The 15,821-nt window shown below is 37.0% G+C and overlaps 1 protein-coding gene across 4 annotated transcripts in view; it reads left to right on the top strand.

Moving 5' to 3' along the window:
* ATF2 (activating transcription factor 2) overlaps positions 1 to 13,244 on the top strand; it is a 48,415-nt gene extending 35,171 nt beyond the window's left edge. For 3 of the 4 annotated variants that reach the window (XM_042470564.1, XM_042470555.1, XM_042470572.1), the window contains 3 exons: positions 1,243 to 1,449; positions 7,280 to 7,385; positions 10,282 to 13,244. In XM_042470564.1, the coding sequence (XP_042326498.1) occupies positions 1,243 to 1,449; positions 7,280 to 7,385; positions 10,282 to 10,508 (540 nt within the window). In that variant the 3' untranslated portion in view covers positions 10,509 to 13,244. Of the gene's footprint in view, positions 1 to 1,242; positions 1,450 to 2,983; positions 5,134 to 7,279; positions 7,386 to 10,281 lie in introns of those variants that run through there. The other variant, XM_042470582.1, reaches the window with a different exon arrangement.
* Positions 13,245 to 15,821: the final 2,577 nt, after the last annotated feature.

The following is a 15,821-nucleotide window of genomic DNA, read 5'->3' on the forward strand; positions in this document are numbered from 1 at the left end:
TTACTTTTGTGCTTAAATGGTCAAGGAATATGAAGTTTAATCCTTAGGAACTGGCTTATAATGGAGGCTACCACTGTTACAGAATACAGATCAAATGAATTTGTGGTGGTCATCTCAAAATAAATGGCAGAGATCAGCTCCAAGGAAATTACCAAAAGTAACTATAACCAAAATGATACTACATCTTAAATAAACAATACCCACTCTGTTCTATGTATCTTCTATGTTGTATATGTTTTTTCCTCTCTCATTCTTCCCTCCACCTTTAATAATACTACTTGATCTAGCCACAGTTACTACATTCTGTGAAAGATACACCAGTCAGATGGATGCATTCATTAGTACTCACTTTTGCAGCAGACCCTCTTCCTACAGTTCCCAACTTTGACTTGAGCCCAACTAGTACTGTCCTTGGTACTGCATCCCTTCATATCCTGCTCCTTAGCATGTGACTGTATGATCTCTTGCCCTTTGTGGTGCTTCCTGCTCTCACTTTGCATCTTCCCTCATTACTGTTCCTTCCTTTCTTCTCTGATCATCATTTCCTTTTATGTGTTGTATCCATTGACTTTCTTTGTGCGATCTTCAGCCTGTGGCTGTGTCTACCTATGGTCCCATTCCCCATATCTTAGTCTATCCTACAGTCTATCGTCTGCTCCCTCACTTTTTGGTTTGGATGCATCTTCCATGGATTAGTTGAATCAGAGGATGATATTACGTCCAAAATGGGGAACTTTGGCTTGAATCTTAAGTTCAATTCTGGTTAGTAATTGACATAGTAGTTCCCTACTTTTGGCTGTAATGGGAAACTTTAGTTTTAAAAAATGGACTGAAGTGCCAAAGCAAACATGTGATATGGGAAAGAGCGTGGGAGTCTGCCACTCATTTTCAGTATGTTCAGTCATGGTTTAGGAATCCTTAACAGTTCTGTCTGAACAGCATTTTAGATGGTGTAGATGGGGCCTTCACTAACAAAGGGATAGCTTATTGGGTTTCAAACATTTGCTTTAGCCAGAAATGGTACTATGTCATTTGTCTTTTCTAACATTGTAAAATGAAAACAAAGTATTGTGTGTATTTTAATTAGATTTGGTACTAATTGAGACTGTTATTTATTATAATAATGTTAGTTTGTAGATCCCCAAAATATGTCCAGCATTTGGCTCTAATTAAACATTTTTGGTAGTAAAATGTGATGATTTTTATTAAATTATTATTAATTTATCTTTTTGGTTCCCACAGGCTTCTCCGGCTCAGCCTGCACCACAAACTCCAAGTACAGGTGGTCGCCGAAGAAGAGCAGCAAATGAAGATCCTGATGAAAAAAGGCGGAAATTTCTAGAGCGGAACAGGGCAGCTGCCTCGAGGTGTAGACAAAAAAGAAAAGTTTGGGTACAGTCTTTGGAAAAGAAAGCAGAAGACCTGAGCTCATTAAATGGTCAATTACAGGTACTGTGTGATATTCTTGCTTGTAATTTAAGAACCTGACTTGGGTCTAGAAGAAAAGCACTGTATTGTGGTATATACAGGTTTTTTTAGAGTAAATTAAACATTCATCACAGTAGAAATGTTATACATATTAGATTGTATCTGGTGGCTTTGTAGTAGTTGAAGGAAGGGTGGTGAAAAACTCTCTCAATTTGCCTCCATTTCTTCAAGTCCCACCTCCATTCACATCTCTTCCTTTGTTCACAACACCCTGTTGCAAGACTCTTCTCCTTGTATGGAAATCCATATGTATTTTCTGTTGAAATGTTTTAAGATGTACAATTTTATGCATTTCTCCAATTAACCAGAACATGCTACACCATATTGTTTATTTTTATCCATTTATTTAGCTATTTGTGTTTTTAAATCTATACGTCTAGGGAAAGTTAAATAATAATATTTGGAGTATTTAGCACAAAGGCGGGACAAGCCGGAATTTCACTACATTGAGATTGATAGGCTTCAACACATTATATGAACTGAGACCACTCACTTCCCACTGTGCAATCTGAGAAGCAGAGTGCAGGACCAGTAGCCTTTAAGTCAGCTCAGAATCAGCCACATGAAGAAAAGTAAGGCTGTGTAGGATCAGATTCTCCCCACTCACTCTCAAATATCCACTGGTCAAGCCTATGGAGGAGGGTAAGTCTGTGCAGATTTAGGTTTATGGCCTTAGGATCCCACCCTGACCCTGGGCATATGAGAAATCACGTAGAGTCAGAAGCTTTTCCAGCAGACAATGATCACTAATTAGCAGACACTAATCCTCTTTTGCATATCTTCCCACCCTGAGGCCCTGCCATCAACAACAGAACAATACACAGATTGGCATGGGAATCACTCCTTATACAGGGTCACACAGTATATATACCCACTCTCTTCTAGATCAGCATTCTCAGAAGATGCCAGTCACAGATGCTGGTGAAACATCAGGAATAAACTCTTCTAGAACATGGTCACATAGCCTGAAAAACCCACAAAAAACTATAAACAGATTTTTAGTAGGGGAAGTCAAAATGAAAATCAGCCCGGGGGGGGGGGGGGGGGGGATCTGTTGCCAGCCTGGCAGTCCAAATAATCACAAAAATATTTCTTTTCACAAAGAAAATGTAATACTACACAATTTCCAGTTCATCAACAGGAAGTCAACTTATTTAAAACAAAAAGTGGAAACAGTCTTTTCAAATGAGAAGAGAAATGGTGCTTGCCAAACCAGCCGTATTTGCTGCAGCACTGTAGGAGTTACAAGAGTTCAGGGTTGTTGTTTTTTCTGGTTGCTGGACTGCTAGTTTGACTTGCCACAGGGACACAAGCATGATTCTGCCCTCCTGCCCCAAATGGACTTCCACTTCTTGAAGAGACAGCCAGATTTTCTACATGGATTGTCCTTCTTTCTCATGTAATTTAGTTTAGATTTATTTTTTGTTGAAGATTCTCAAGAATTAATCCCATTGTAATAGATTTGATGAAATTTTTTTTTACATTCTGTCAACAGCAAAACCATTAACTGTGAAGAACAGAACAACTTGTAAAGAAAATTGAATGTCAAAGAAATAATTACACTGTATTGTATGTGGATATATTAATCCTACATTTCCATAGTAATTCTTCACTTGACAAGCTTGCACAGCTGATCAGCATAGTGGGCAGTAATGACCCATGATTACTTATGTTTAATATCAAACTTAATACGTTCAGTCTCCCATAGCATGCCAGCTGTGAAAGAGCGCTAGGGTCCAATAGTTCTTGTTCTGGCTTTGTCAGTTCTACAAAATAAACAGCTCAGGACTTACAGTTAATATGAATATGAAATATAAAAATTATTGCTGTACAGTGCTGCTGTACTACTTTGAGAAGCTAAAAGGTATCAATTGGCAAATCAGTGGATTTGATTAATGGCTTTTGTTCTGTTTCAAGTTATCATGTAAATTAGCTGAAGTATGAGCTAATGGGTTGAAACTTGCTTTAAAGTACTGCTCTTAGAAATGGCCAAAGAGATAACTGTTTAGCTGTTCTTGTAACAAGAAGACTAGTACTCTGGTTCAAGATGGAGCCATTCTTGCTTCAAAAAGTAGTATCTTTGTTTTGTGTGCTTTCATGTATTTTATATTTGGTGCCTGTCTGGCTACAGAAAATTTTGTCAGTTTAAAGTTTTTGCCACTGTAGTGCTGTTCTAAATTTGGAATGTTTTTATTTGTGTGTGTGTGTGTTTATATTTATTATTTATTTTATTTTATTATCATAAATAAAAATTATTCTGTCGATTGAAAACTGAATTAGTTTGTTAGTACAATTTCTCATTGTCAAGCTGTACCAATAATGCACGTGCTATTTGAGTAAAGTTCATCTATGATCTGTGAATAGGAGCAAAACCTAATACAACATTTCTGAAAGCAACACACCAGTAGAGATAATTGCTCTGATATTTTAAGATCAGTTAATCCAGCAGTAAGTATTACAACTTTAGTAAGAGAATTGCAGTGGCAATATTGTTAGACATGCTCATTTATATTTGACATACCAAGAAAGAAACATATGAAATGTGTTTGCTGAAATAAGCTTATGTTATTTTAAAGTACTGAAACAAATGCCCTGAGCTGTACAAAAAGCTGTTAACACAGAGTTATTGTTTGTAGATGATTCCCAGCTCTGGCTAGCTAACATGCAACCTGAATGGGTTCACTCTCCCCTTGAAAGAGTATGTAGGTGCCCAGTTTGGTGCTGTTCTGGGATCGAGTCTTATTAGTTGGGGGACAAGATGTCTTGATGACTTGGAATTACTTGTACCAGATTTGTCTTGTTCATCAGCTGTGTATATAAATGAATTTCATGTTTAGACTTGGGTCCCATCTACAAGATGTCTCTTTACATATATACAAATATTCCAAAATCTGAAAAATCCAAAATATTTCTAGTCCCAAGCATTTCAGATGAGCGAGACTCTACTGATGTTTACATGATTTTTGTTGCACCCCACCCTGACATGAATTTTGAAATGAAGGAATAGTTGATCAGTTTTTAAAATGTATAAATCATCAAACCTTTTTACTGAAGAAATCTGACTTCACGATAATTGTTTTGCACAAGGTTGGAGAACCAGTTTGGATCCACCTCTGTGGCCTTTTGTTCAGGCAGATAATTGGAGCAGGGCCACATATCTTAACATTTCTGATGTCACTTTGCCTCCTCCCTTCACAGGCTTCTCACTTGTGACCATACTCCCCCCTCCCCCTTTTGTGACCTCCTTATTTCTTCCAGTAGGAGAAGGCAGAGAGGGAACAGGCAGAAGTGGAGTACATACACAGTGGTGTGGAAAGCTTCGCCTGACCTGCGCTTTCCCCTGTTGGGAACAACCTGTGCTGGGTTAAGCCTCCTGGTGTTATATACAGTATGTGATCAAAAATCACAGCAGAAATGTTCTTGTCCGTGTGTAAAGGGCACCACCACTTTGACGAATGGAATATGTACTAGGGTTGTGGGGTGTCTGTACGCGACGCCCCAAGGCAATCCTAGCACGTATTCCTTATGTGCTTAAAGGCCCATCTGTACTGGGCCTTTGTCAACTATTCAAGATTTAGTTGGAATTTGTACTTGCAACTTGTATGCAAAAACTTTGACTGTAGGTGTTCACTTAGGGTGGTACTGCTCGATTTTTTTTAAAAAAAACTTTAGTTACCTATTAATTTATTTCATTTATATGCCACCTTTCTCCCAGAGTGAGACTCGGAATGATTCATAAAAAATTAATTACAACTTTAAAATGAAAAGTTAAAAACAATTAAAAATCAGTACATTAAAACAGTATAAAATCATTCAAAAGATAAAAAAATAAAGCACCGTCCCATAAGAAATCTCCTGTGAGCGATTATACAATAAAGGCCTGCTTAAACCAAAAGGTCTTTGTTTGCTGGTGAAAGGAAAGCTGGGAGGGGGTCCACCTAACCTCCTGTGGAGTGGAGTTCCAAAGGATGAGAGTAGCCACTGAGAAGGCTGTCTCTTGTGTTCTCACCAAGTGAGCCTTTGAGGCAGGATCAAAAGAAAGCTCTCCCTTGTGGAACTTAAAACTCTGGCAGGTTCATATATTCTTTCCAATAGTGTTGAAATTATTTTCCAAGTATTTGTAAGCAATGCAAAATTGAGAGCTGTTGTAAACTTATGAACAGAATATTACTTACAATACTGTAATTTTTTATATGTTCAGCATTGGTAGTTTTCAACAAACCTTTATAATTTTAGCTTTAGACAATAGGACTCTGCATGTTGTGGCTGATGCAAAATAATTTTTTCCTTATTTCTGAGGCACTGCTAAATAGGACAGAAAAGAATTGAAATTATTATTATTATTATTTTATTTATAGAGAAAAACAATATAGACAAAACAACGCATTATTAAAGGACCTTTCCTCATGAACAGTCAGTCCACAAAAGCCTGTCGAAACTATAAAACCTTTATCTGTCTACAGGAGGATTACTGAAACGTTGTACCAAACATGTGTTATCTGTGAGCCCATTAGCAAAAAGCATGCATGCATCTTTCAATTTCTCTTCATTGGAAGAAGCCACAAATGGCAGGGTTTGGAGTTTAGCTGTTTTTTGTTTGTTTTTTCATGTTTCAAATTTTGCTGAAATCGCAGCATAGCTTTGAAAATGCGTATGTTTGCAAAATGTGCACAAACATAATTTGGAAAAGTTCATACAAAATGCATACATAAAGAAAAATTAATTTTAAAAGGATGTATATTAGGGAAATTATTCCACAAAATACGCCTGAGTTTCCAGTCCCCTGTGTCTTACAACACCGTACAAAACATGAACAGGAAGACAATATGGGTGGGATTCGAAGAAATGTGATAAAATAGAAACTGGGAAATTTTCCTCTTTTCTCCTGAATACGTACTTATTCTAGTCCAGTATTGTGTCCCTAACAAAGGCTCCTTCAGCATCTCTAAACTGAGCAATAGTGAGATAACTCCTTATTCCTCACCTCTGAGCAACTGATAATTAGAGACAAACCACTTTTAAAAAATGGAGGTTGGATTGTCCATGTTCCCCAGGTCTGAGGGGCAGACATTCAGGTGTTTTGGAGAGAAGCCAGTAGAACACTTGTATAAATGTTTTGGGGATCAGTGAGAATGTTGAAATACTTCTCATATTAGGGCTATTGCCGAACACCATTTCAGAATGGTGTTGCAAGGCTGCAGTAGAATTTATTTGAAACAAGCTAGACCAAAATGCCATTCAGTTAATTAGCTGTTGAAAAAGATATTTTCTCTTCCACCTCTGCAACAGAGTGGAACATAGGTGTAAGTGTCCTGGGTCCTTAATCCCAATGCTTGTGGCTACCTGTTTAACAAATTGAAACATTGGGAGGATCAGTGGGAAACATTTTATAAGCATTTTAATAGCATCTTAAACAAATATTATAAGGATTCATTCCCAAGTCAGCTATTTCTCAGTTATTTGTTATGACAACAAATTGAAACAATTCAGTATATATTTTTTTAAAATGTACAATGTAATATCAGTAGGTGAGACTGCATACAAAATCCAGTGATAACAAACAACTGAATAAAACATACTAAATGTGAGGCAACTTTGAATAAGTTGCCCAAACTGTAAGTGTTGATCTAGCTGACCAGAACTGTAGTAGGTCAAAGATTGACTTGTGTTGAAATAATGTGCACACAAAGTGTGTGCTGTGTCTTTTATTTGTCATTACAAAACCTTGTAAAGCTCAGTCTGAAATGTATGTAACTTGATCCTGGTAAAGTATATAACTTTTCTTCTTTAGAATGAAGTCACCCTGCTGAGAAATGAAGTGGCGCAGCTGAAACAGCTTCTTCTGGCTCATAAAGATTGCCCTGTAACAGCCATGCAGAAGAAATCTGGCTATCATAGTGAGTAATGTTCCATTACCTATAGCCTGAGGCTGCACCAGTGAAATACTGCCAAAGCAAACAGAGAAAACATTAAAACTGAGAAGTGATGTTGAGATACTTCACTTTAAATATAACAATTCCTACAAGGTTATTGCAAGATAAATGCAATGACATATTGAAGCTTCTGGATTCATAGAATTTTAAAAGCTGTATGCTCTTCCTGTGCAGGTCTCCAGGTTATAAGTTAGCGCATATAAATGCTGAAGGTCTAAGCTATTTGAATAGTGATAGTAATATTTTTTAATCAAAAGAGAAACATGTCAAATCTAATTATTTTACATAAAGCTCAGTTAGAAGATGTGGGCTCTTTGTGTTGTCTCCCAGATATTACAGATATGTAAATGTAAATTTTGCCATGACATCACTACTGAAGAGGAAAATTAAAATTTATAGGTATAGCAATGGACATGCAAAGTAAGATCAGTGAAGTATATTAGAAATGAAGATCTTAGCTTGCTTTCTTTTTCAGCATTTTAAAGGTTAATTGTGTATCTCTAGCTTGTGTTTTTTGGATACAATACACAGCCCTAGAACCAGCTGCTGCTGTAGAATAAATGGCCAATTTTGTCCATTGTACACAAATTTGTAACAAATAACTGAGCTGGGAATGCATTAGGCAACATTCATAATGTATAACCCACAGCTTTCATTTTTATGATTTAGTGATATTTCAGGATATTTGTAAATGTGAAGATTGTTCCTGCCATATGTAGCCACTTCATTTTAATTTGCCTGTGTCAGTAATTTAGGAGAATAAAAGAACATTTTGTATTGCATGCGAACAGTTCCTCAGGTGCTTGCGATAAAACTTAATGGCCACCATCTTTACTTGTAGTCATTGTAAGCAGTTTCATCAGAATGGGCAATATTTTTTAATTTAAAAGATTCAGGAGATTTAGCAACCCTCTGTGGCTGTCTATATTTAGAGCACTGATTTTTGTCAGTTTTGAGTTTATAAATCTCAGTCCTTTTGATCTCCAGGCATTTTGACAGGAGGGAAAGTGGCATCGTGGAGAAAATTGAAACTGTGCAGAAATATGTTTTGAATTTATATTAACAATGATTGTTGCGGGGATGAGGCCATTATGGCTCCCGTCTGACAAAATAGCATTATTTCATATAGAAGGTGGTATAGGATCACATTATGCATGCATAGTTTGCTGAACATGCTCAGATGTTTTGAATATTAATGTTATGAAAAAGAACTGTTTTTTATGTTTCTGCATTTAACTACCTCAAAGTTTAAAGCACCAGAACTCATACAAACATACATACCACTCCAAAATCAGCAACATTGCTGCAAACTAATGTTACACGTAAGAAGTGAAATGGTAAGACAGCTTGAAACATTGTCACTCATAACAAATTGTTGTTAGATTATGGTGTATATAATGTGCTATACATAATTGCTTATTGCAAATATGCAGTAAAAATTGCAAGGAATTGGTTTAGACCTCATGAAATTTATTATCCATGCAGCCTAGAAATTGTGCGGCCTTAGCAAGCCCAATTATAGTGAGAGAATATTGAGAATATGAGTTACAGTTTGAAGAAAGCGAGAAGAACAAAAGTGATACCTCTACAAAATGCTCAATTGCTCTTTCTCTTCCATGCTATGCTGGGCAGTTTACACATCATCCTAGGGAGCCATCCTGGATCCTTATTAGAATACTCAAACCATAAACTCTGTAATAATTACTACAGTATTGCTGACTTAGTGCAGATCTTTAACTGTCAGGTTGATGAACATTAAAGAAAGTGAGGGTTTTATGCATACCTAAACTTGACAGCACTGGTGCAGTTCATATTGTGGAATGACCTTTGCTGCAACAGATCACCTCCACTAATGGAAAAGGAGAGGATGGTTTTTGCTGACACTCACTTCCTGCACTCTCCAAAACCCGCTCCAGAGGTCTGGAGGCCTCTTAAGACTAGCATGGCATGTTTCAAAGGGATGGAGGAGGTGGATGTTTGGCAAAAATGACCGCACTTTCTTTTCTGTTCACAAAGATGTTTGCTGAATCCAAGCTGATGCCTCAAGTGGAATGGTCCCTTTCTATCTTTAATATGCCATCGTCCCATCATCTTCACGGACTTGAAGTCCAGAGTCTCTATTACTCACGGAGGGGTGAGCCCCATTGACTAAAATGGCACACATGCCTGTGGGGCGTGCACAGGAGGGCATGGCCATTCAAACCAACAGGGCTTGAATATATGCGAGTTGTCATTTTTGCGGGGGGGGGGGGGGTTCCGGAATGGATCCCCATGAAAATGGAGGGGCTACTGTATATAATTTTCAATTATAATTACATTCAGGAGATTTCCTGATAAAAATTCTGGTGTCCTATAGTTGTTGGACAATCCTAAATTAAGCCATCTGGCAAACCCATACTTGGGAAGAAAGTTATTAGTGTTGAACTAAATTGATCAACTTGGATCCTAAATTTCCCATGAATGGTGGGGTGGATATTTTTATGCCCTCTTTCACCACCATAAATGGATTGTTCTTTCCATTTATGAAGCAACAACTCAAGATCAGACCTCTGTTTTGAGATGATAACCTCAGGAACCCTTTCTCTTCTCCTCAGGGGGTTTTAATTAAAATTACAACTATTAAAAAAAATGGATAACATTGATGTTGCAGTTTATCAGCAGTCAATATTTTCCTATAAAGACAATCATATTTATGTAAAAGAGTTTCTTATCTTGTCACTGTGACCTTAAAATAAATGAATAATCACTTCAGAGAGGTGTTTATGCCTGAAAAATATTGATCCCAATTGTATACAGGACATTCATTTTGACATCTCTCTAACAAAGGAATGGCAATATTTTTCTTTTTCTTTTCTCTCAGCCACAGATAAAGATGATAGCTCAGAAGACATTTCCGTGCCAAGTAGTCCTCACACAGAAGCTATTCAGCATAGTTCAGTCAGCACTTCCAATGGAGTAAGCTCAACCTCCAAGGCAGAAGCCGTGGCAACATCGGTTCTCACCCAAATGGCAGACCAGAGTACAGAGCCAGTGCTTTCACAGATTGTAATGGCTCCTCCATCCCAATCACAGCCTTCAGGCAGTTGATTAAAAACTTATATTGTTTTTAGATATTCCTTAGCAACTTCAAAGGGAAACAAGGAAAACAGCCTTCATCTAAGAGAAATCTGTAGCTTAAAATTGTTCATCTGTAAAATTCAAACTTGAATTTGGCTTTGAAAGTTGGCAAACAGAAATTGCACAACAGATTATAGTATTTTAATAGTTTTTCTTTCCTAGGATTGCTTGTTATTTTCAGTGCTCGTCATGTGAAGTGTTGGTACAGTTGAAATGTACTTCTCTTTCATTTGATGGTATTCCAAGAAACATTGAGATCAGTCACTTAATGCTCACCCCCAAAACTGTGATAGTAATCATGTAACGTTTTATACCAAAGTTCTGTGTAGATTCCTATTGACTTTGTAAAGTCTACGAGATCATAAAGCACTAGGCAAGAGAAAAAGACAGGAACAGTAAGTTTGCTTTTAGTCTTTTTGCCTTTATATTATTTTGCACATTATGAGAGGAAAAACATTGGGAGAATATGTTTGATTATATTATTGTAGCATTTTCTTTGGCTTTTTAACTGTTTGGGTGTTTTTGAAATAATTTTGTTTAACAGGGCCAGTACAGTATATGATATACAGTACTTTTTATGCACATATGTAATCTTGATCAGGGTCATTGCTAGATATTCTTTTTTAAAAAATAGATGTCATTTCAGCTAGCACTTCCATTTTTAAAATCAGGAGCTTCATTTCTGCTGCAAAAAGAAACTCTTCAGCTATCCTCTTCTTACTGAAGTAACAAAGAGCAGCAGACAGCTACTCAATAGGCTTATGAAAGATGGAATACTTTTCCAAAGCTAACTTGATAAAGTTATGGTTTCTTGAGTCTTAAACTGAGGAGTTTATTCATACTCCAGTAGTATGAATGCCAGGAAAGTTTAAAATTCCTTCATCAAAAACTCAAGGGTTTTTTTGGTTGTTTTTTTTTTTAACTTTTACTGTTTTCCCCCATTTTCTTTTTTGTGGTTATTGTCTTGTATTTGCAAGGTAACTTGTACTTTATTTTTGTGTAAGCACTGTTATATTTTAGTAGCAAAATTTTGATACCTTTTTTGGGGGGGAGGGGTCAATTATTTACCATACCATGGAAACAATGTAATTACAGTGTGGTATGTGTGTGCACATTATGTGTTTCTGTATGTGTGTGTTTGTGTGTGAGAGTGAGATGAGGAAGAGAGAATGATTCAGTAGTTTATGCCGGCAATCTGTGCTTGAATGTTTAAAGATGCCTTCAATGTGATGCTGGCTTGATAGATGTTTGCAGTTTTGAAATGCTATTTACTGTGTGAACCTGGATAACTAACATTCCATTATGTAGTTTTGTTTCTGATGAGATGATTGTAGGTACAGTTCTTCTCATTATCCAGTCATCTGTAGGATATTGAGTTTTTTAATGTGCCATTATCTATTTTTAATTCTGTACTCATGTTAAAAAAAACAACAGTATACTATTTTATTATTAAGTTGTAAAAGCGCAAAAATAAGTGTGTGCTTTCACATCAGAAAACTGTACAACAGCAAAATAAACTACACAGTAAAAATATCTGGCAGTAAAAAAAAAAGAATTCCATTATGTATATAACAAACATTTAATGCATTTATGGTGGGTTGTGTAACTTGTTTGTTCTATGCTCTGTTTTAACTTAGGGTGCCATCAAACTATGAAATGAAACATTCTGTTTTAAATCATTGAATTGTAATTGGTGGTAACAGCAGGGAGCAGCTAAAATTTGTATGATGTACAACCAAATTAGAACGGATGCTGGAGGAAGTCATCAAATTATGTATATATCATTTCAGTGCTTTAACTCTGAAAATAAGAATTTAAATATTTTGTGTATTAAAAATGTAAGGAAACAGGTTTTTGTGTAGTTTGAAAAAGTACTTTAAATACTTTATCATTTTAAAAAGGAATTTACTTTTGAAAACAAGCTTACAAAACCTAAAAACCCACAATACAGGGAGAAAATTTCCAGCACAAAACGTGAAATCTGCAAGAAACCTCTACAGATAACACCTCTAATCCAGCTCATTGCACTGGGATGGGGATATGCTTTCAGTTGAAAGGAATGTAGCGCAGGTAGGACATCCATATTTGTATGCATACCTGGTGTATATCTTGGTTCCTGATTATGCACATTTATACATGTGCAGAAGCCTGCTTTCCTTATCTGGACTGAGATGGTTGTTTCCTCATTGTGAATTGGGTGAACCACATAGATTAGATTTGCTTATATTTTCTCCCATAAATATGATTGGCATTATTTACTAGACACTGCTATGCTCTACTACCTCCCTTCATTTCTGTTTGCTAAACAGTTTGCAGAAATGAATGGTGTTTTGCAGTAGCAATGGCTGGTGCAGTACTGTTTTTAAAATCTTATTTAATATAAAAGGGATTTTTTTTTGTTGTAAAGCTGTTGCTGTTATAAAGTAAATTAAATATGTGTGAGGAAATATGTAAATGATTTTAATGGAGGGGTTAGTGAAAATCCTGACTATGTTTGGCAAACAACAGTTGTACAACCATAGATTCTGTTTTAAAATGTATGTCACACTACTTCTGTACTTTGCATTCAAGGTCATTGCATTTGACATGTTTCACAAACTGTACAGTTTTCATCCGTGTGCAGTTTGCATGAGTAAATCATCAGAGAATAAAATCTATCTTTAAATTGTACCTATTGCATTACAGTTATAACTTCTGAAAAGCCAAGGTGGTGTCAGATTTCCTTCCTTCTGTATTGGTTCCTACTGTTTCTATAAAATGTAACACAGTAACAGAATTAATTTCCTGCACAGTTTAGATTTAAGCCACACTGCTCTTAACATCCTTATGCTACAATGCTGTACACACCTGGGCATATCACCGAACAAGGTGGGACTTAACATTGGAGTAGACAAGTGTAAGACTTTGCCATTAATCCATCACTTCTCAAAGGAACAATGCTGGGGACAGCCCAGAACATTTCTCATCATGAGCAGAAAGGACTTGAAAAAAACAGTATTGAAATCCTATCAAGGGGAGCAGCCATTTTAGCATTTAACCAGCTGCAAGACTTATTTCGTACTGACAGATGTATTGTGATATCAACTTTTATATGTATTAAGCCCCTCTTCTCAAATGTCTTGATTGAGAGATGCATGTTATGAGACGTATGTTATGTTTGGAGAGATGCCAGGTCACAGTGAGATGGGTTTTGGCAAGAGACATGATCACAGCAAGATGGGTTATTTTGTAAACAGTGGGGTAAAAGACTATAAAATGGATGAGTCAGCAACAAGTCTATCATTGCTGGCCAGTCCTGTTGGGCAATTATGAATGTGGTGGCTTGGCTTTTAAGACGCTTGGCTGACGGTTGCAAGGTCAGCAATTTGTGGCCCAAGTGCTGCGTGATGGAGTGAGCTCCCATCACTAGCCCCAGCTTTTGCCAACCTAGCAGTTGGAAAGCATGTTGGAAAGTGCAAATAATAGATAGATGCCACTTCAGTGGGAAGGTAACAACGTTCTGTACAGTCATGCTGGCCACATGACCATGGAGTTGTCTTGGACAAAGCTGGCTCTTTGCCCCCTACAATTGGACATGACTTGACAACCTTGTAAAAGAAACCTTTGCCTTAACCTAGAGTTATGTACTTGAGATGATTCAGTGGTCGCAATCCCTAAGTAACATCTAATTTACAGGATACATTTTTGTTGTACGCCTTCAGGTTGTTCCCAACATATAGCGACCAATATACAGTGACTGTGAAAGTCCCCAGTCCTGAGATATTAGGCGGGAGTTAACTGGGATACAATCCACCACTACCATCACCTGGCACAAGGAGAAATTGTGACAGGTCCTGTTTCTGCTTGTCACATCAGAGATAGTTCTGGACAGTGAGAGGCACTGGACAGCTGCTTCACAAGTGATGGGAATAGACCCCCCCCCCCGGCCACCATTGATTACTGTGGCAGCTGCCTAGTAAGTAGGGGCTGGGGGAGATCCAGACAGGGTTCCTTGTGTAGTTATATAATACAGCACTTTCGCATTTGTAACTCGGCCGCAGGATTCTAGCCAGCATACTGTTCTGCAAGAAAGAAATTATCTGTAAACACATAAAACACTAAGGTTTGAAATTTGCTTCTTTTAAACTGAAGTAGATTTCAGTTTATCCAGGCCAACATAGAAGTAACATGCAGAGTTTGGGAAACTGCTTTTAAGAATAATTTATTCCCGTAACTTGTTATAATGTGTTAAAAGTAAACTATTATAATGTTCTGAAATTTACTTGTTGGATTCCTCATTGCACTGGTTATTGCTTTTCTGCTGCTTCTCATTACCTTTCATTCAAACATAGGATCAATAAGAGAAAAACATAAGACCGGAAGAGATCCTATTAATATATCCCCTGAAATGTCCCTTAAAGGTCTTTCTAAAAGTAATTAGAAAGCATTGCTTATTATAGCAATAAAGTATCATTCCTACTTTGTGTTACTTTTCAGGTGTAACTTTATTACATTATAATTGTCCCCCAAAAGCAGCTGATTGCTTCCAGGCACAGAAGGAATTAAGTTTGTAGAGCTAGGTAGACAAAGTTTCAAGTAAACATGCATAGGATGAAATCTAACCTTGCAATTTAGGAAGGGGGAACATCTAACTGCACCAGCAACGGTAAACCATATAAACCTCAAAGTATTAACGTTTTCATCCTCTGCCAGAAATCAATTGGGCTTGTGGAACAAGCACCAATCTATATTTTGTAACAAAAGTTATTCTTATGATTGATGTATGCATTGTGTCATGTTTTGAAGAACAAAAATAATAGAAACAGCCAGAGCTTCTTAATGGTGATTAAATTTTTAAAAAATCTGCCCCATGAGCCAGACCATCCAAGAGCTCATCTACAAACAGTCCTTCCTAGCTCTTCTCCAGCTGCAGCTTCCTACCTCATTATCTTTCAAACAATACATTTGTAGGATGTGTCCTGCATTTTCAGGTTGGCCCAAATTTATAGGGTACATGCTTCATTTTTACACTGATAGAGCCAGAGTTGGAAATCCCATCACACCAGAAGAAATCTCAATTTGAAACACACCCACCATGAGCCAAACATTTTAACCTATCAGCCCAAGACCTACTTCTTAGTGAAATCGACTGTCTTCGAAGGTGCTTGTTTTTGGAGGACTTTCAACTCTAATCCTAACCCTTAAACCCTAACCCTACATTTTGTGGTTGTCCCATCCTATCAGCTGAAGACCTATTTCTTAGTTAAATCGATTGTCTTCAACAGTGCTGGTGTTTCTGTTTTT

The sequence above is a fragment of the Sceloporus undulatus genome, chromosome 1 (genome assembly GCF_019175285.1).
Source record: "Sceloporus undulatus isolate JIND9_A2432 ecotype Alabama chromosome 1, SceUnd_v1.1, whole genome shotgun sequence".
Lineage (NCBI taxonomy): Eukaryota > Metazoa > Chordata > Lepidosauria > Squamata > Phrynosomatidae > Sceloporus > Sceloporus undulatus.